Source organism: Myxine glutinosa, chromosome 2, assembly GCF_964187855.1.
Source record: "Myxine glutinosa chromosome 2, kmMyxGlut1.1, whole genome shotgun sequence".
Taxonomy (NCBI): Eukaryota; Metazoa; Chordata; class Myxini; order Myxiniformes; family Myxinidae; genus Myxine; species Myxine glutinosa.
In genome coordinates this window covers 182,885,684-182,909,565 of record NC_136262.1, presented here as the reverse complement: position 1 = coordinate 182,909,565, position 23,882 = coordinate 182,885,684, and the positions used below count along the sequence as shown (strand labels likewise).

General features: G+C 34.7%; 1 protein-coding gene across 2 annotated transcripts in view; it reads left to right on the top strand.

Moving 5' to 3' along the window:
* Window positions 1-23,882, top strand: part of RLBP1 (retinaldehyde binding protein 1) — a 31,316-nt gene that overhangs the window by 5,438 nt on the left and 1,996 nt on the right. Inside the window, exons 4-7 of one of the 2 annotated variants that reach the window (XM_078772031.1) lie at window positions 15,014-15,256; window positions 19,459-19,637; window positions 21,572-21,730; window positions 22,041-22,151. In XM_078772031.1, the coding sequence (XP_078628157.1) occupies window positions 15,031-15,256; window positions 19,459-19,637; window positions 21,572-21,730; window positions 22,041-22,151 (675 nt within the window). In that variant the 5' untranslated portion in view covers window positions 15,014-15,030. The remainder of the gene's footprint in view (window positions 1-15,013; window positions 15,257-19,458; window positions 19,638-21,571; window positions 21,731-22,040; window positions 22,152-23,882) is intronic. The other variant, XM_078772032.1, reaches the window with a different exon arrangement.

Here is a 23,882-nt window from a genome sequence, read left to right as displayed (position 1 = left end):
TAGATCTATTACATTAGAAGCCTTAGGGTGCCATATGAATAAAACAGAATAAATACATTGAAAATATACCGATGAATACACCGATACCGATAAATATACCGATATTTAAATATCATGGAGAGACTCATTTAACAAATGTCATGGAAAGACTCTTTTAAACAAATATCATGGAGAGACTCGTTTAATAAATATTGTTATGTCGGGTGGGGTAGCATTATGTAGAGCCAGATAGATCTGAATAGGTAACGTGCTTCGTCTGTCGCGGTAAGGAATCTACCTTGTAATAAGTTTCATGTGTAGGTGTTTTGTCGGTTAAGAGTATACCTGTGAGCATACCAGGATGTTCAAGTGATAAGTAGCGTAGGGATTAAAGAATAAAGCCCTGTATGTCTCACCTGGTCAGCCAAACCTTTGTCCCGTATGGCAATGCACACCTGTAGACACTTAGTTAGGATCTCCTTAGTGCAACATTAAATGACTCCCTTCCCTGACAGTGACTTTGAAAGACGAACAAGCAAGGAAACCAGGCCGGGGCACCGCCGATGAAGGCCGCCACCAATTACACCTCCGACAGGCCTAACCACATCGAGTGCCACGCGCTATCACCAGCTGCACCTACGAGCTATCACCACGCTACACGCTACGTGCTATCACCAAGCTACGGTCCTGTGATTAGTCGGCGCGCTGGGCGCGAACCTCCAGCCAACGAGTGCGAGAGGCGCGAAGCTAGAAGGTTCGGTGGAAGCCACTGGTTGGTAGCGCGCCAAGGCTAACGTCACCGAAAAGGTTATTTAAGGGAGCGCCGAACGCCATTTTTCTGGCCCCCTTTTCTCTTCTTTGTCTTGCGCAGCCCGAGTTGAGTTGAGTCATAGCCCGAGTGGAGTTCGCTTGTCTTCTTGCACGTTTGCTTAGGGAGAGCTGACTGGGACGTGGCAGGCCGATCGTGTGTGTGAAGATCGACCTCGCTTGGAGCCCTAGCCTGCGTTACACGCACGGTGCTTTCCCTGCTGTGGGACCTCGTGGGTGCTTTGGAATTTGGAGCAAGGCCTGGTGACGCGTGAGCACGAGTGGAGCTTGGAGCCGCGTGGTGGACGATACCAAGACAAGACGAGGGACAGATAAGGCCAATCCCCATTACCTTTTACACAACATGTTCTTTTCCTTTAATTCATATTCCTGTGTCTCGTTTCTGATATCTGTGTGTGGGGACGTCCCAATTTAGGACATTTTATTACCGGTGCATGCTTTTTTTACTGTCCTTGCCTTTTTACTTTAATAAACCCTTGTATTATTTTCCATCCCCTGTTAAGCCTGTGCCCGCTCGAGTTAATTGCCTTTACAGGATCGGAGTGTCCGCAGTTAAGTGCTTGCGCAGCTTCCATTTTCCTCCTTCCTCCCACGCGACATATAGCCAAATCCGTGTTTGGTTATCGCCTCCATTAAATCTGTTTCGGTCCATCCGCGACCTTCTGGTGTTAACCGGAGTCGCACGACAATATCATGGAGAGACTCGTTTAACAAATATCATGGAGAGCGTTTAACAAATATCATGGAGAGACTCTTTTAACAAATATCATGGAGAGACTCTTTTAACAAATATCATGGAGAGACTCGTTTAATAAATATCATGGACTTAAACGTTCATTAAACATTAAACGTTCATTAAAGGATTACGAAACGAAAAACATTACGAAATTACGTTCACACCGTCACGTCAAACACTACCGTGAACACATTCATCGTCACAACATCGTCACAATGAGAACATCGTCACAATGAACGTTATGCAAACGCGAATGTTATGCGGGAGTCCAAACCTGAGAATACTGGAGACCAAAGCTGAAATTGGCAAAACTAAATAGCCTATTTTACTCCTGGAGATCCCAGGATTACCCACCCAAAATATCTTTGCATTCGGTTCAGCAGTTTTTACAGTACCTTCGAACAGACAGACAGACATTTGGTGAATTATAGTAAGATCGTCACAATGAGCACATCGTCACAATGAACGTTATGAGAATGCGAATGTTATGCGGGAGTCCAAACCTGAGAATACTGGAGACCAAAGCTGAAATTGGCAAAACGAAATAGCCTATTTTACTGCTGGAGATCCCAGGATTACCCACCCAAAATATCTTTGCGATCGGTTCAGCAGTTTTTACGGTACCTTCGAACAGACCGATGGACATTTGGTGAATTATAGTAAGATGAATCACATTAGATATTCAAATCAATCACATTGTATTAAATCACCATGATATTCAAATCAATCAATCACATCAGATATTCAAATCAATTAATCACATTATATATTCAAATCAATCACCTTGTAGTAAATTGCCTTTATATTCAAATCAATCAATCACATTCGATATTCAAATCAATCACATTGTATTAAATTGCCTTGATATTCAAATCAATCAATCACATTAGATATTCAAAACAATCACATTGTATTAAATTGCCTTGACATTCAAATCAATCAATCACATTAGATATTCAAATCCATCACCTTGTATTAAATTGCCTTGATATTCAAATCAAAGAATCACATAAGATATTCAAATCAATCACCTTGTATTAAATCACCATGATATTCAAATCAATCAATCACATCAGATATTCAAATCAATCAACCAGATTAGATATTCAAATCAATCACCTTGTATTAAATCACCATGATATTCAAATCAATCAATCACATCAGATATTCAAATCAATCATCTTGTATTAAATTGCCTTGATATTCAAATCAATCAACCAGATTAGATATTCAAATCAATCACCTTGTATTAAATCACCGTGATATTCAAATCAATCAATCACATAAGATATTCAAATCAATCACCTTGTATTAAATTGCCTTGATATTCAAATCAATCAATCACATTAGATATTCAAATCAATCACATTGTATTAAATTGCCTTGATATTCAAATCAATCAATCACATTAGATATTCAAATCAATCACATTGTATTAAATTGCCTTGATATTCAAATCAATCAACCACATTAGATATTCAAAACAATCACGTTGTATTAAATTGCCTTGACATTCAAATCAATCAATCACATTAGATATTCAAATCCATCACCTTGTATTAAATTGCCTTGATATTCAAATCAATCACATTGTATTAAATCATCGTGATATTCCAATCAATCAATCACATCAGATATTCAAATCAATCAATCACATTAGATATTCAAATCAATCACCTTGTATTAAATTGCCTTTATATTCAAATCAATCAATCACATTCGATATTCAAATCAATCACATTGTATTAAATTGCCTTGATATTCAAATCAATCAATCACATTAGATATTCAAAACAATCACATTGTATTAAATTGCCTTGACATTCAAATCAATCAATCACATTAGATATTCAAATCCATCACCTTGTATTAAATTGCCTTGATATTCAAATCAATCAATCACATAAGATATTCAAATCAATCACCTTGTATTAAATTGCCTTGATATTCAAATCAATCAATCACATTAGATATTCAAATCAATCACATTGTATTAAATTGCCTTGATATTCAAATCAATCAATCACATTAGATATTCAAATCAATCACATTGTATTAAATTGCCTTGATATTCAAATCAATCAACCACATTAGATATTCAAAACAATCACGTTGTATTAAATTGCCTTGACATTCAAATCAATCAATCACATTAGATATTCAAATCCATCACCTTGTATTAAATTGCCTTGATATTCAAATCAATCACATTGTATTAAATCATCGTGATATTCCAATCAATCAATCACATCAGATATTCAAATCAATCAATCACATTAGATATTCAAATCAATCACCTTGTATTAAATTGCCTTTATATTCAAATCAATCAATCACATTCGATATTCAAATCAATCACATTGTATTAAATTGCCTTGATATTCAAATCAATCAATCACATTAGATATTCAAAACAATCACATTGTATTAAATTGCCTTGACATTCAAATCAATAAATCACATTCGATATTCAAATCCATCACCTTGTATTAAATTGCCTTGATATTCAAATCAATCAATCACATTAGATATTCAAATCAATCACCTTGTATTAAATTGCCTTGATATTCAAATCAATCAATCACATTAGATGCTCAAATCAATCACCTTGTATTCATTTGCCTTGATATTCAAATCAATCAATCAGATTAGATATTCAAATCAATGAATCACATAAGATATTCAAATCAATCACCTTGTATTAAATTGCCTTGATATTCAAATCAACCAACCAGATTATATATTAAAATCAATCACCTTGTATTAAATTGCCTTGATATTCAAATCAATCAACCAGATTATATATTCAAATCAATCACCTTGTATTAAATCACCTTCATATTCAAATCAATCAATCACATAAGATATTCAAATCAATCATCTTGTATTAAATTGCCCTGATATTCAAATCAATCAACCAGATTAGATATTCAAATCAATCACCTTGTATTAAATTGCCTTGATATTCAAATCAATCAACCAGATTAGATATTCAAATCAATCACCTTGTATTAAATTGCCTTGATATTCAAATCAATCAACCAGATTAGATATTCAAATCAATCACCTTGTATTAAATTGCCTTGATATTCAAATCAATCAATCACATAAGATATTCAAATCAATCGCCTTGTATTAAATCACTGTGATATTCAAATCAATCACCTTGTATTAAATTGGCTTGATATTCAAATCAATCAATCACATAAGATATTCAAATCAATCGCCTTGTATTAAATCACCGTGATATTCAAATCAATCACCTTGTATTAAATTGCCTTGATATTCAAATCAATCAACCAGATTAGATATTCAAATCAATCACCTTGTATTAACTTGCCTTGATATTCAAATCAATCAACCAGATTAGATATTCAAATCAATCACCTTGTATTAAATTGCCTTGGAATTCAAATCAATCAATCACATAAGATATTCAAATCGATTAATCACATTATATATTCAAATCAATCACCTTGTAGTAAATTGCCTTTATATTCAAATCAATCAATCACATTCGATATTCAAATCAATCACATTGTATTAAATTGCCTTGATATTCAAATCAATCAATCACATTAGATATTCAAAACAATCACATTGTATTAAATTGCCTTGACATTCAAATCAATCAATCACATTAGATATTCAAATCCATCACCTTGTATTAAATTGCCTTGATATTCAAATCAAAGAATCACATAAGATATTCAAATCAATCACCTTGTATTAAATCACCATGATATTCAAATCAATCAATCACATCAGATATTCAAATCAATCAACCAGATTAGATATTCAAATCAATCACCTTGTATTAAATCACCATGATATTCAAATCAATCAATCACATCAGATATTCAAATCAATCATCTTGTATTAAATCACCGTGATATTCAAATCAATCAATCACATAAGATGTTCAAATCAATCACCTTGTATTAAATTGCCTTGATATTCAAATCAATCAATCACATTAGATATTCAAATCCATCACCTTGTATTAAATTGCCTTGATATTCAAATCAAAGAATCACATAAGATATTCAAATCAATCACCTTGTATTAAATCACCATGATATTCAAATCAATCAATCACATCAGATATTCAAATCAATCAACCAGATTAGATATTCAAATCAATCACCTTGTATTAAATCACCATGATATTCATATCAATCAATCACATCAGATATTCAAATCAATCATCTTGTATTAAATCACCGTGATATTCAAATCAATCAATCACATAAGATGTTCAAATCAATCACCTTGTATTAAATTGCCTTGACATTCAAATCAATCAATCACATTAGATATTCAAATCCATCACCTTGTATTAAATTGCCTTGATATTCAAATCAATCAATCACATAAGATATTCAAATCAATCACCTTGTATTAAATTGCCTTGATATTCAAATCAATCAATCACATCAGATATTCAAATCAATCAACCAGATTAGATATTCAAATCAATCACCTTGTATTAAATCACCATGATATTCAAATCAATCAATCACATCAGATATTCAAATCAATCATCTTGTATTAAATTGCCTTGATATTCAAATCAATCAACCAGATTAGATATTCAAATCAATCACCTTGTATTAAATCACCGTGATATTCAAATCAATCAATCACATAAGATATTCAAATCAATCACATTGTATTAAATTGCCTTGATATTCAAATCAATCAATCACATTAGATATTCAAATCAATCACATTGTATTAAATTGCCTTGATATTCAAATCAATCAACCACATTAGATATTCAAAACAATCACGTTGTATTAAATTGCCTTGACATTCAAATCAATCAATCACATTAGATATTCAAATCCATCACCTTGTATTAAATTGCCTTGATATTCAAATCAATCACATTGTATTAAATCATCGTGATATTCCAATCAATCAATCACATCAGATATTCAAATCAATCAATCACATTAGATATTCAAATCAATCACCTTGTATTAAATTGCCTTTATATTCAAATCAATCAATCACATTCGATATTCAAATCAATCACATTGTATTAAATTGCCTTGATATTCAAATCAATCAATCACATTAGATATTCAAAACAATCACATTGTATTAAATTGCCTTGACATTCAAATCAATCAATCACATTAGATATTCAAATCCATCACCTTGTATTAAATTACCTTGATATTCAAATCAATCAATCACATAAGATATTCAAATCAATCACCTTGTATTAAATTGCCTTGATATTCAAATCAATCAATCACATTAGATATTCAAATCAATCACATTGTATTAAATTGCCTTGATATTCAAATCAATCAATCACATTAGATATTCAAATCAATCACATTGTATTAAATTGCCTTGATATTCAAATCAATCAACCACATTAGATATTCAAAACAATCACGTTGTATTAAATTGCCTTGACATTCAAATCAATCAATCACATTAGATATTCAAATCCATCACCTTGTATTAAATTGGCTTGATATTCAAATCAATCACATTGTATTAAATCATCGTGATATTCCAATCAATCAATCACATCAGATATTCAAATCAATCAATCACATTAGATATTCAAATCAATCACCTTGTATTAAATTGCCTTTATATTCAAATCAATCAATCACATTCGATATTCAAATCAATCACATTGTATTAAATTGCCTTGATATTCAAATCAATCAATCACATTAGATATTCAAAACAATCACATTGTATTAAATTGCCTTGACATTCAAATCAATAAATCACATTCGATATTCAAATCCATCACCTTGTATTAAATTGCCTTGATATTCAAATCAATCAATCACATTAGATATTCAAATCAATCACCTTGTATTAAATTGCCTTGATATTCAAATCAATCAATCACATTAGATGCTCAAATCAATCACCTTGTATTCATTTGCCTTGATATTCAAATCAATCAATCAGATTAGATATTCAAATCAATGAATCACATAAGATATTCAAATCAATCACCTTGTATTAAATTGCCTTGATATTCAAATCAACCAACCAGATTATATATTAAAATCAATCACCTTGTATTAAATTGCCTTGATATTCAAATCTATCAACCAGATTATATATTCAAATCAATCACCTTGTATTAAATCACCTTCATATTCAAATCAATCAATCACATAAGATATTCAAATCAATCATCTTGTATTAAATTGCCCTGATATTCAAATCAATCAACCAGATTAGATATTCAAATCAATCACCTTGTATTAAATTGCCTTGATATTCAAATCAATCAACCAGATTAGATATTCAAATCAATCACCTTGTATTAAATTGCCTTGATATTCAAATCAATCAACCAGATTAGATATTCAAATCAATCACCTTGTATTAAATTGCCTTGATATTCAAATCAATCAATCACATAAGATATTCAAATCAATCGCCTTGTATTAAATCACTGTGATATTCAAATCAATCACCTTGTATTAAATTGGCTTGATATTCAAATCAATCAATCACATAAGATATTCAAATCAATCGCCTTGTATTAAATCACCGTGATATTCAAATCAATCACCTTGTATTAAATTGCCTTGATATTCAAATCAATCAACCAGATTAGATATTCAAATCAATCACCTTGTATTAACTTGCCTTGATATTCAAATCAATCAACCAGATTAGATATTCAAATCAATCACCTTGTATTAAATTGCCTTGGAATTCAAATCAATCAATCACATAAGATATTCAAATCGATTAATCACATTATATATTCAAATCAATCACCTTGTAGTAAATTGCCTTTATATTCAAATCAATCAATCACATTCGATATTCAAATCAATCACATTGTATTAAATTGCCTTGATATTCAAATCAATCAATCACATTAGATATTCAAAACAATCACATTGTATTAAATTGCCTTGACATTCAAATCAATCAATCACATTAGATATTCAAATCCATCACCTTGTATTAAATTGCCTTGATATTCAAATCAAAGAATCACATAAGATATTCAAATCAATCACCTTGTATTAAATCACCATGATATTCAAATCAATCAATCACATCAGATATTCAAATCAATCAACCAGATTAGATATTCAAATCAATCACATTGTATTAAATCACCATGATATTCAAATCAATCAATCACATCAGATATTCTAATCAATTAATCACATTAGATATTCAAATCAATCACATTGTATTAAATCACCATGATATTCAAATCAATCAATGACATCAGATATTCAAATCAATTAATCACATTATATATTCAAATCAATCACCTTGTAGTAAATTGCCTTTATATTCAAATCAATCAATCACATTCGATATTCAAATCAATCACATTGTATTAAATTGCCTTGATATTCAAATCAATCAATCACATTAGATATTCAAAACAATCACATTGTATTAAATTGCCTTGACATTCAAATCAATCAATCACATTAGATATTCAAATCCATCACCTTGTATTAAATTGCCTTGATATTCAAATCAAAGAATCACATAAGATATTCAAATCAATCACCTTGTATTAAATCACCATGATATTCAAATCAATCAATCACATCAGATATTCAAATCAATCAACCAGATTAGATATTCAAATCAATCACCTTGTATTAAATCACCATGATATTCAAATCAATCAATCACATCAGATATTCAAATCAATCATCTTGTATTAAATTGCCTTGATATTCAAATCAATCAACCAGATTAGATATTCAAATCAATCACCTTGTATTAAATCACCGTGATATTCAAATCAATCAATCACATAAGATATTCAAATCAATCACCTTGTATTAAATTGCCTTGATATTCAAATCAATCAATCACATTAGATATTCAAATCAATCACATTGTATTAAATTGCCTTGATATTCAAATCAATCAATCACATTAGATATTCAAATCAATCACATTGTATTAAATTGCCTTGATATTCAAATCAATCAATCACATTAGATATTCAAAACAATCACGTTGTATTAAATTGCCTTGACATTCAAATCAATCAATCACATTAGATATTCAAATCCATCACCTTGTATTAAATTGCCTTGATATTCAAATCAATCACATTGTATTAAATCATCGTGATATTCCAATCAATCAATCACATCAGATATTCAAATCAATCAATCACATTAGATATTCAAATCAATCACCTTGTATTAAATTGCCTTTATATTCAAATCAATCAATCACATTCGATATTCAAATCAATCACATTGTATTAAATTGCCTTGATATTCAAATCAATCAATCACATTAGATATTCAAAACAATCACATTGTATTAAATTGCCTTGACATTCAAATCAATCAATCACATTAGATATTCAAATCCATCACCTTGTATTAAATTGCCTTGATATTCAAATCAATCAATCACATAAGATATTCAAATCAATCACCTTGTATTAAATTGCCTTGATATTCAAATCAATCAATCACATTAGATATTCAAATCAATCACATTGTATTAAATTGCCTTGATATTCAAATCAATCAATCACATTAGATATTCAAATCAATCACATTGTATTAAATTGCCTTGATATTCAAATCAATCAACCACATTAGATATTCAAAACAATCACGTTGTATTAAATTGCCTTGACATTCAAATCAATCAATCACATTAGATATTCAAATCCATCACCTTGTATTAAATTGCCTTGATATTCAAATCAATCACATTGTATTAAATCATCGTGATATTCCAATCAATCAATCACATCAGATATTCAAATCAATCAATCACATTAGATATTCAAATCAATCACCTTGTATTAAATTGCCTTTATATTCAAATCAATCAATCACATTCGATATTCAAATCAATCACATTGTATTAAATTGCCTTGATATTCAAATCAATCAATCACATTAGATATTCAAAACAATCACATTGTATTAAATTGCCTTGACATTCAAATCAATAAATCACATTCGATATTCAAATCCATCACCTTGTATTAAATTGCCTTGATATTCAAATCAATCAATCACATTAGATATTCAAATCAATCACCTTGTATTAAATTGCCTTGATATTCAAATCAATCAATCACATTAGATGCTCAAATCAATCACCTTGTATTCATTTGCCTTGATATTCAAATCAATCAATCAGATTAGATATTCAAATCAATGAATCACATAAGATATTCAAATCAATCACCTTGTATTAAATTGCCTTGATATTCAAATCAACCAACCAGATTATATATTAAAATCAATCACCTTGTATTAAATTGCCTTGATATTCAAATCAATCAACCAGATTATATATTCAAATCAATCACCTTGTATTAAATCACCTTCATATTCAAATCAATCAATCACATAAGATATTCAAATCAATCATCTTGTATTAAATTGCCCTGATATTCAAATCAATCAACCAGATTAGATATTCAAATCAATCACCTTGTATTAAATTGCCTTGATATTCAAATCAATCAACCAGATTAGATATTCAAATCAATCACCTTGTATTAAATTGCCTTGATATTCAAATCAATCAACCAGATTAGATATTCAAATCAATCACCTTGTATTAAATTGCCTTGATATTCAAATCAATCAATCACATAAGATATTCAAATCAATCGCCTTGTATTAAATCACTGTGATATTCAAATCAATCACCTTGTATTAAATTGGCTTGATATTCAAATCAATCAATCACATAAGATATTCAAATCAATCGCCTTGTATTAAATCACCGTGATATTCAAATCAATCACCTTGTATGAAATTGCCTTGATATTCAAATCAATCAACCAGATTAGATATTCAAATCAATCACCTTGTATTAACTTGCCTTGATATTCAAATCAATCAACCAGATTAGATATTCAAATCAATCACCTTGTATTAAATTGCCTTGGAATTCAAATCAATCAATCACATAAGATATTCAAATCGATTAATCACATTATATATTCAAATCAATCACCTTGTAGTAAATTGCCTTTATATTCAAATCAATCAATCACATTCGATATTCAAATCAATCACATTGTATTAAATTGCCTTGATATTCAAATCAATCAATCACATTAGATATTCAAAACAATCACATTGTATTAAATTGCCTTGACATTCAAATCAATCAATCACATTAGATATTCAAATCCATCACCTTGTATTAAATTGCCTTGATATTCAAATCAAAGAATCACATAAGATATTCAAATCAATCACCTTGTATTAAATCACCATGATATTCAAATCAATCAATCACATCAGATATTCAAATCAATCAACCAGATTAGATATTCAAATCAATCACCTTGTATTAAATCACCATGATATTCAAATCAATCAATCACATCAGATATTCAAATCAATCATCTTGTATTAAATCACCGTGATATTCAAATCAATCAATCACATAAGATGTTCAAATCAATCACCTTGTATTAAATTGCCTTGATATTCAAATCAATCAATCACATTAGATATTCAAATCAATCGCATTGTATTAAATTGCCTTGATATTCAAATCAATCAATCACATTAGATATTCAAATCAATCACATTGTATTAAATTGCCTTGATATTCAAATCAATCAACCACATTAGATATTCAAAACAATCACGTTGTATTAAATTGCCTTGACATTCAAATCAATCAATCACATTAGATATTCAAATCCATCACCTTGTATTAAATTGCCTTGATATTCAAATCAATCACATTGTATTAAATCATCGTGATATTCCATTCAATCAATCACATCAGATATTCAAATCAATCAATCACATTAGATATTCAAATCAATCACCTTGTATTAAATTGCCTTGATATTCAAATCAATCAACCAGATTAGATATTCAAATCAATCACCTTGTATTAAATCACCGTGATATTCAAATCAATCAATCACATAAGATGTTCAAATCAATCACCTTGTATTAAATTGCCTTGATATTCAAATCAATCAATCACATTAGATATTCAAATCAATCACATTGTATTAAATTGCCTTGATATTCAAATCAATCAATCACATTAGATATTCAAATCAATCACATTGTATTAAATTGCCTTGATATTCAAATCAATCAACCACATTAGATATTCAAAACAATCACGTTGTATTAAATTGCCTTGACATTCAAATCAATCAATCACATTAGATATTCAAATCCATCACCTTGTATTAAATTGCCTTGATATTCAAATCAATCACATTGTATTAAATCATCGTGATATTCCATTCAATCAATCACATCAGATATTCAAATCAATCAATCACATTAGATATTCAAATCAATCACCTTGTATTAAATTGCCTTTATATTCAAATCAATCAATCACATTCGATATTCAAATCAATCACGTTGTATTAAATTGCCTTGACATTCAAATCAATCAATCACATTAGATATTCAAATCCATCACCTTGTATTAAATTGCCTTGATATTCAAATCAATCAATCACATAAGATATTCAAATCAATCACCTTGTATTAAATTGCCTTGATATTCTAATCAATCAATCACATTAGATATTCAAATCAATCACATTGTATTAAATTGCCTTGATATTCAAATCAATCAATCACATTAGATATTCAAATCAATCACATTGTATTAAATTGCCTTGATATTCAAATCAATCAACCACATTAGATATTCAAAACAATCACGTTGTATTAAATTGCCTTGACATTCAAATCAATCAATCACATTAGATATTCAAATCCATCACCTTGTATTAAATTGCCTTGATATTCAAATCAATCACATTGTATTAAATCATCGTGATATTCCAATCAATCAATCACATCAGATATTCAAATCAATCAATCACATTAGATATTCAAATCAATCACCTTGTATTAAATTGCCTTTATATTCAAATCAATCAATCACATTCGATATTCAAATCAATCACATTGTATTAAATTGCCTTGATATTCAAATCAATCAATCACATTAGATATTCAAAACAATCACATTGTATTAAATTGCCTTGACATTCAAATCAATCAATCACATTCGATATTCAAATCCATCACCTTGTATTAAATTGCCTTGATATTCAAATCAATCAATCACATTAGATATTCAAATCAATCACCTTGTATTAAATTGCCTTGATATTCAAATCAATCAATCACATTAGATGCTCAAATCAATCACCTTGTATTCATTTGCCTTGATATTCAAATCAATCAATCAGATTAGATATTCAAATCAATGAATCACATAAGATATTCAAATCAATCACCTTGTATTAAATTGCCTTGATATTCAAATCAACCAACCAGATTATATATTAAAATCAATCACCTTGTATTAAATTGCCTTGATATTCAAATCAATCAACCAGATTATATATTCAAATCAATCACCTTGTATTAAATCAACTTCATATTCAAATCAATCAATCACATAAGATATTCAAATCAATCATCTTGTATTAAATTGCCCTGATATTCAAATCAATCAACCAGATTAGATATTCAAATCAATCACCTTGTATTAAATTGCCTTGATATTCAAATCAATCAACCAGATTAGATATTCAAATCAATCACCTTGTATTAAATTGCCTTGATATTCAAATCAATCAACCAGATTAGATATTCAAATCAATCACCTTGTATTAAATTGCCTTGATATTCAAATCAATCAATCACATAAGATATTCAAATCAATCGCCTTGTATTAAATCACTGTGATATTCAAATCAATCACCTTGTATTAAATTGGCTTGATATTCAAATCAATCAATCACATAAGATATTCAAATCAATCGCCTTGTATTAAATCACCGTGATATTCAAATCAATCACCTTGTATTAAATTGCCTTGATATTCAAATCAATCAACCAGATTAGATATTCAAATCAATCACCTTGTATTAACTTGCCTTGATATTCAAATCAATCAACCAGATTAGATATTCAAATCAATCACCTTGTATTAAATTGCCTTGGAATTCAAATCAATCAATCACATAAGATATTCAAATCAATCGCCTTGTATTACATCACCGTGATATTCAAATCAATCAATTTGTATTAAATTGCCTTGATATTCAAATCAATCAATAAAATGTTAGATATTTTAATCAATTACCTTGTATCAAATCACTTTGAAATTCAAATCAATCATGCTCGATATTCCAATAAATAAATCTTGATATTCAAATCAATCAATAATGTTAGATATTTTAATCAATTACCTTGTATCAAATCACTTTGAAATTCAAATCAATCATGCTCGATATTCCAATAAATAAATCTTGATATTCAAATCAACCATCTTGATATTCAAAGCAATCAATCATGCTATACATTCAAATCGATCACCTTGTATCGTCATTCAATCATCTCGAGTCTATTTGTAAACTTGAGAGCATTCTAAATTGCCTTGTATGTTCATGTATGTTGTTTTCACCTCCACACCTTTATATCCTTGTTTTTGGAGCTTTGCTTTCCGATTCCATGGATCCCCAACAGGCATTAAGGGAACTTGGTGAAACTGAGGGTCTTCGTAAATCCGCTCCTCAATCTCTGCGACAACTCATCACGTCCAAGGCACAGACGGTACCTGAAGACCCCCTGGCTCGTTCTGCTGAAGCTCGAACACGTGACCGCAACGACGCCTATCTATTGCGCTTCGTCCGTGCCCGCAAGTTTGACATTCACAAAGCTTATGATCTTCTGAGAGGCGAGTAATTTGCCATATAAAACACAATGTGTGTGTGTGTGTGTGTGTGTGTGTGTGAGATTGTGTGAGATTGTGTGTGTGTGTGTGTGTGTGTGTGTGTGTGTGTGTGTGTGTGTGTGTGTGTGTGTGTGTGTGTGTGTGTGTGTGTGTGTCCCTTCATAAGGCTAGGCTTTGAGTAGTGGGCTATTAAAGGCTTTGAGTAGTGCTTCAGGAGGGATTTGAGTGAGAGGGGGGGGGGGCGGGGAAGGGGGGGAGTGGTTTAAGGGGCAATCTTTGAACACGACTGTGTGTCCACCGGTTAAAAGCCCTAAAAGACTCTGAGGACCCAAAAGACCCCAAGGATCCAGAAGCCCCCACAGACCCAATGTACCCCAAACACTCAAAATACCCAAAGACCCAAAATACCCCATAGACTGTTAAAGACAAAAGATAATGAAGACCTAGAAGACCCCAAGGACCCAGAAGACCCCAAGGACTCTGAAGACCCAAAATACCACAAAGACCCAAAATACCCGAAAGCCCCAAAGGACCCCAAAGACCCAAAAGACTGAAAAGACCCTGAAGACCCAATGGACCCCAAAGACCCAAAAGAACCTGAAGACCCAAAAGACCATGAGTATCCAAAAGACCATGAGGATCCAAAATACCCAATCCCAAGGACCCAAAATACGCTGAAGACCCAAAAGACCATGAGGATCCAAAAGAACATGAGGATCCAAAATACCCAAACAATCCCAAGGACCCAAATGACAAAAAGGACCCAAAATACGCTGAAGACCCAAAAGACTGAAAAGACCGTGAAGACCCAATGGACCCAAAAGACCCAAAAGACCTCAAGGACCCAGAAGACCCCAGAGACCCAATACACCCCAAACACCCAAAATACCCTGAAGACCCAAAATACCCTGTAGACTGTTAAAGACACAAAATATAATGAAGACCTAGAACACCCCAAGGACCCAGAAGACCCAAAGGTCTCTGAAGACCCAAAGGACCCCAAAGACCAAAAAGACAGAAAAGACTAAAAAGACCCTGAAGACCCAATGGACCCCAAAGACCCAAAATACCCTGAGGATCCAAAAGATCCAAACAACCCCAAGGACCCAAAATACCCCTATGACTCAGAAGACCCCCAAGGACTCTGAAAATCCAAAATACCCTGAAGACCCAAAAGACCAAAAAGACCCAGTGGGCCCCAAACACCCAAAATACCCCAAATACACTGAAGACCCAAAAGACCCAAAAAGACTGAAAAGTCCCAATGGACCCCAAAGACCCTGAAGACCCAAAAGACCATGAGGATCCAAAAGACCATGAGGATCCAAAATACCCAAACAATCCCAAGGACCCAAAATACGCTGAAGACCCAAAAGACCATGAGGATCCCAAAGACCATGAGGATCCAAAATACCCAAACAATCCCAAGGACCCAAATGACAAAAAGGACCCAAAATACGCTGAAGACCCAAAAGACTGAAAAGACCATGAAGACCCAATGGACCCAAAAGACCCTAAGACCCAAAAGACCTCAAGGACCCAGAAGACCCCAGAGACCCAATACACCCCAAACACCCAAAATACCCTGAAGACCCAAAATACCCTGTAGACTGTTAAAGACACAAAATATAATGAAGACCTAGAACACCCCAAGGACCCAGAAGACCCAAAGGACTCTAAAGACCCAAAGGACCCCAAAGACCAAAAAGACTAAAAAGACCCTGAAGACCCAATGGACCCCAAAGACCCAAAATACCCTGAAGACCCTGAGGATCCAAAAGACCCAAACAACCCCAAGGACCCAAAATACCCCTATGACTCAGAAGACCACCAAGGACTCTGAAAATCCAAAATACCCTGAAGACCCAAAAGACCCAGTGGGCCCCAAACACCCAAAATACCCCAAATACACTGAAGACCCAAAAGACCCAAAAAGACTGAAAAGTCCCAAAGGACCCCAAATACCCAAAAAAATTCGTAAGACCCTAAGACCTTAAGGACCCAAAAGACCAAATATACCCAAAATACCCGAAGATCCAAACTACCCTGGAGACTGTTAAAGACACAAAAGACCATGAAGACCCAGAAGTCCCCAAAGGCCCAAAAGACAGAAAAGTAATTGAAAACCCAATTGACCCCAAACACCCAAAATACTCCGAAGACCCAAAAGACCCCGAAGACTCTTAAATACCCAAAAGACACTGAAGACCCCAAATTCCCCAAAGACCCATAAAGAACCCGAAGACTCAAAGACTGAAATAACACTAAGATCCTTAAAGACCCAAAAGACCCAAAATACACCAATACCATTGAAGACCCAAAAGACCACAAAGATGCAAAAGACCCTGAAAGACCCTTAAATACCCAAAAGACAACACCCAAAAGACCTTGGAGACCCAAAAAACCCCAAAGACCCTTAAATATCCAGAAGACCCAAAATACCCCAAAGACCCTTAAATATCCAGAAGAACCAAAATACTCCAAAGACCGCAAGACCCTTAAAGACCCAAAAGACAACAAAAACCCAGAAGGCCCTGAAGACCCAAAATTCCCCAAAGACCCATAAAGACACCAAAGACCCAAAACACTGAAAACACCCCAAGACCCTTAAATACCCAAAAGACCAACAAGACCCAAAATACCCAAAATACCCCAAAGACCCAAAATACCCCAAAGACCCAAAATACCCTGAAGATCCAAAGACCCTTAAATACCCAGAAGACCCAAAAGACCATGAAAACTAAAAAATACCCTGAATATCCAAAAGACCCAGAAGACCCTTAAATACCTCAAGGACCTAAAATATCTCAAAGACCCTTAAAGACCCAAAAAGACCCGGAAGACCAAAAAGTCCCTGAAAACTCAAAATACCCCGAAGACCCTTAACGACCCCACAGAACCAAACAATCTAAAACACCAAAAAACCCTTAAAGACCCTGAGGACCCAGTGGAACCCAAAGACCCAAATTACCCCAAAGACCCAAAATACCTAGATGACTGAAAAGACCCGAGGACCCCAAAGAGGCAGAGGACGCAAAGGACTCAACTGACCTAAAAGACCTTGAAGACCCAAATGAACCAGAAGATTCCAAGGATGCAAAAGAGCTTGAGCACCCAAAAGACCCAAATTAACCAGAGGACCAAAAAATACCCTTAGGACTCTGAAGACCCAAAGAAGAGTAAGTATGTCTCTTACATTGGAATTGCAGACGGTGGCTTGCAAACCGAGCCTCAAGGTCGGTGTACGAAGCGGTTTTTTTTAAATTACAATAAATACACGGCGTAGGGAGGTGAAATTCGTTGAACGTGTCGTGCAAAGTGCGCAGAGTAAACTGAGTGATCATTTACGTCTGTAGGATGTCAATCCAAAACACCAAAAAGACCCTTAAAGACCCTGAAGGCGCAGTGGATCCCAAATACCCAAATTACCCCCAAAGACTCAAAATACCCCAAAGACCCAGATGACCGAAAAGACCCGAGGACCCCAAAGATCCAGAGGACCCAAAATACTCAAATGACCCTGATGGCCCAAATGACCCAGAGGACACAAAAGACCCAGAGGACAAAAAAGACCCAAAATATCCCAAGGATACAAAAAAGCTTGAACACCCAAAAGACCCCGAGGACTCGGAAGACCCAAAAGAAGAGTAATTATGTCTCTTACATTGGAATTGTCGACGGTGGCTTGCAAACTGAGCCTCAAGGTCGGTGTATGGAAGCGGTTTTTTAAAATCACAATAAATACAAGGTACAGGGAGGTGAAATTCGCTGAACGTGACGTGCAAAGTTCGAACGAGTGTTCATTTACGTCTGTAGGATGTCTTAACAAATAAAAATGATATAAGCATCCCTGACACTAGGCCCAGACGTCGGCCTGCTCACGCCACTGTACTGTAAACAACTGTTCCAACCCGTCATTTTTGACGGGCTTTATACTCGTGGTCTTATAATCGTTTAGGATAGAGGCGGCACACCAGGCCTTTCCCTGCTGAGTGGTATAGTTTACCGAGAATTTATACAGGGAGTGAGTGGAGGGGAGGAGCGGGTGTTGAGGGAGGTGGGGGTGGGGTGGGGAGGGAGTTTAGTTTACTGTTTGTCGAGGAGGCGGTGGTATAGATTATTGTTTGTAAATGAGGAGGTGGCATAGTTTATTGAGGATTTGTACATTTACACAAAAAGCTAAATCTGAGGGATTGTGTGCGCAGGTTACGTACAGTTCCGAGATCAGTATCCAGAGCTTTTTGAAAACGTATCCCAGGAGGCTGTTCGGAGCACAGTGGAGGCTGGTTACCCGGGGGTGTTACCTACACGGGACCGGAAAGGTCGTGTCATTCTCCTTTTCAACATTGAGCACTGGGACTGCCAGGAAATCACATTTGATGAGGTCTAAATGCAAATCTTTTTGCTGATGTAGTTATTCGATGACCTTGTTCAGATGAGGTCTCATTGGATGTTGTTTTGTTGCGTTTAATGGCCTGGTTTAGCGAAAGTGTGGGTGAAGGTGGAAGGGCGACAAGGGCAGACATGATGAGGTTCAGCAGAAAACAGGACGCTGAGCTTTTCCCTACAGTGGTTCATCACTCACTACATTTCACTTTCACATTTGTTACATAACGTGCAATTTGTTGAAATTAGCTGCCTTATCATTTGGATTTAATGGAAACTCGGGGCAGCACTCTCTCTCTGATTGAGGAACAATGCACAAAACACATTTAAATGACTACTGAGAAACTCAGCTGCACTCCCTGTGCTAAAATCAAAATACCAGGCGAGAATATTAGAAAATAGGCAAACTAAACGATAGGCGCCATGTAGTTCCTCAACCGTTCATGTGTTGCATGTTTCATGCAAGTGTCGAATACGTTATATTGGAACGTAACTTTGAGACTGTTAAGATCCCTTGGACCTTTTAAAGACCTTTGACTTTAGACCGTCAGACCCTAAACATTTTAGACCCTTCGACCATCAGAGCTTTAACTTTAGACCCTTTAAAGTTTAACCTCTCAATACCATTAGACACTTTACACCATTTAACCCTCATGACCCTTGACACCTTAGACCCTCAAGATCCTTTACACTTTATCCCCTAGACACTTTAACCCAACAAGACCATCATAAAAACCCCATTTCACCCATCAAGACCCCCATTAGACCCTCAAGAGCCTTTGCTGAGCCTAGCTTTTTAATAACTTACCTCTTTTAATGCACCAGGTATGCTGAGCCACAGACAAGGTTTCTTATCTCAGCTTGCTTCTACCGAAACAAATCATCCCTATAACATGTCACATTGCATGACATTTCATAGTTTTCTGCAGTAGTAATATTACTTTCATGCATGTAATACATGATCCACTCATGATTATGTGTGGTTCCACATATGTAATGTTACATGACATATGCATGTCGACACGTAGATTATTTTATTATTTGGACCACAACTTGTATAATTACATTCATAACAGAACAGATTGTCCATCACAAGATCATATTATCATCACATAGGATGTCACGTGGTACAACTCGTGATTCTACCTGGCTTGTAGAATCGATTATTTCAGCGAAAAATTAGCGAACTGCATGGATGGAAATAAGTTAAAACAAACAAGAAGTAAATACTTTTTTCGATGCACGCTCATTATGCGCTATATCAAATTGTCATGCGACATGTGGGAAAGTTTCAATTTCCTCCGTTGAACGGTTTCCGATGCATGCTCAATATGCGCTATATCAAATGGTCATGTAACGTGGTAAAGTTTCAATTTCCTCCGTTGAACGGTTTCCGATGCATGCTCAATATGCGCTATATCAAATGGTCATGTAACATGTAGTAAAGTTTCAATTTCCTCCGTTGAACGATTTTCGATGTACTCTCCATCAAATGGTCATGTAACATGTGGTAAAGTTTCAATTTCCTCCGTTTAATGATTTTCAATGTACGCTCTTAATAATATGCAAACAGTCAGACACGTACGTACGTACGCACATGACAGATTGCTTAACTCCTCTTTTCCCTTCACATGCACGTGGGGTAATAAGGACTTTTCAAACATTGCTATTTGAATAAATGCTGCCCAAAATAAGCCACCTGCACCAGCCCAAACACCTCCCATCCCTCCCTCCACATTCCCTTCTTCCCAGTGTGTATATAATTTATATATGGCTCCCTTATGACGTAGCACGGAGCTGTTGCACAAGTTGGTCTAAGCAGCAAAATGAGTTTGTACGAGTGAGCACACATTTGATCCACAAGGACCCCATATATATGTTTGTTCATCCTCACACGATCTCCAATAACGCATCTGTCTGGTTTCACCGCAGATTCTTCAAGCATACTGTGCGCTGCTTGAAAAACTTTTGGAGAACGAGGAGACACAGATAAACGGCTTCTGTATCATTGAGAACTTCCAGGGCTTCACCTTGCAGCAAGCATCCAGCATTACACCTTGGGAGCTGAAGAAGATGGTCGATATGCTTCAGGCATGACCATCCCTGGGGAAACCTGCACAAGTTATCTGGCCTTGCATGCACTCATTTAAAATATATTACACAGAGAGTTCACCTACATATTTCATCACTTTAAATCCACAGAAAACATTTCCTAGTTACTCAAGCTTGAAGAAATATCAATGTACAGGACCAGGCCATTTCACTTTTAGTTATTTATGGTTCAAGGGGAATCAAGTACTGAAGGAAAAGCTTAATAATGCTTTCTGAACTCCACTTGAAATATACAAAATGTATTTTATTTACTATATACTGAAATGTTTTGACCTTTTTGATCATACAGGACACCTTCCCAGCACGATTCAAGGCGATTCACTTCATTCACGAGCCCTGGTATTTCAAAATGACCTACAACATCGTTAAACCTTTCCTGAAGACCAAGATCCTTGAACGGGTGACGATCTTTAATTTACTTTGCATGCTCTTATCATACAACCTTATACAGTAGGCATTACAATCTTCATGTTGTAGTTATTTCCATCTTTGGAGGTTTGGAACAAGAAGAAGAAGAGTCGCCATTTTAGAAAGTTTGGGAACAAGGTGGAGGTCACCATCTTAGGAAGTTTGGGAACAAGAAGCAGAAGTCTCCATCTCAGAAGGGTTGGGAGGCCTCCAAAGTCACCATCTCAAGAGGCCTCCAAAGACAGACGCTGACTGGGCATCCTCTGTCGTGCAAAGTTCTTATTGAAATAGTCTAGTTTTGGAGAAGTTCCGAGTGTTTACATACACCCTGACTGACTCACTCACTTGGCTGACTCACGCTGTGAATACCTCAAATGAACAATTTTATTCAAAGATTTATTCATACAATGAATGACCACATAACAGAATTTAAAAAAACAAGTCAGGAGACGACGATGGTTCACGAGTGAGCAGTATTCAATGACAAAGGACGGGCTATAACCGAAACAGGCCGTCTGGGGGGGGTTCGGGGGCCCACGTGGCAGGTGTTGGCCCCCGACATGTGGTGTACATGCCTATTTACAAAGGGCCCCAATGCGCTGCGTGCTAATACACAATACCGAAAATTCGGTTCGATTCCGACAACTTTGAAAATTTGACCTTTGTGACCTTCAAAGTTCAAAGATTCTGAAATTTGTTGGAAAACTTGTATTTCATGATGTATGTGATAATATAAGATCATGTACGACATTTCACCCTATCAGGAAGCGAACAATGTAATAAACCCATCAAAAATCGACTTTTCTAAATTTTGTGACCTTGACGCGAAAACGAAAAATCGAGCTACGTGGGGCTAGACACATGACATTGGCCCTAACCACATATCGAAACCCTTGTCAGATTCCACCAACTCCCTCGGCGAAGATGCAACTTGAACTCGATTATCCCCTAAAAAGACATCTTTTCGGGCGTTGCTCCGCCCACAATGGGCGCAATACGCCCACTCTAGGCAGGACACAACGAGATCATGAGATCAACCTCCCACCCAAGTTTCATCAAGATCGGATGATGTCATCGGGTAGTTATGCTGCGGACAGACAGACACACAGACAGAAACCCATGACGAATATAGTGGTCACTCTGTTTGATAACTCGTGAACCAAAAAATTCTGCAGAATCACAATCATTTATATGTATTTGTATCATGCAACATTATTAAACGCTTCACTATTGATGAAGCCTGGTGTTGGCTTAATGGTTAAGGTGTCTAGCTTAAGATCTTAGGGTCTTGAGTTCGAGCCCATCATGCCGTTGATCAACACCAGGTGTGTTGACGCAGCTTGTCATCCTTCTGAGGTCAGCAAAATGAGTACCACCTTACTGGGAAGAACGAGCCGTTCGAGTATCCTGTGTCGTAGTGGTGACCCGTCCAGGATTGTCCCCAATAGCCGAGGAAACTGCTTTGTCAGGCCTATGCATCTGAAGATGCGAAAGGAGTGGTCTTCTTCTTTACTATTGATGACTAATAATACTTAATGCAGGAAGGAATATATACATTCCGCTCCTGATACTCCTTTCGCAATTGTTACCGCCAATAGTACAATTGGTGTTCCATAATTTGGGCTAAATAAATTTAGTCCCAGGTCCGAATCCCAACTCCTGACTACCAATTGTTACGGTCCGCGGTTAAGGATGTTGGTTTGCCGAGCGGATGGCACCGCGA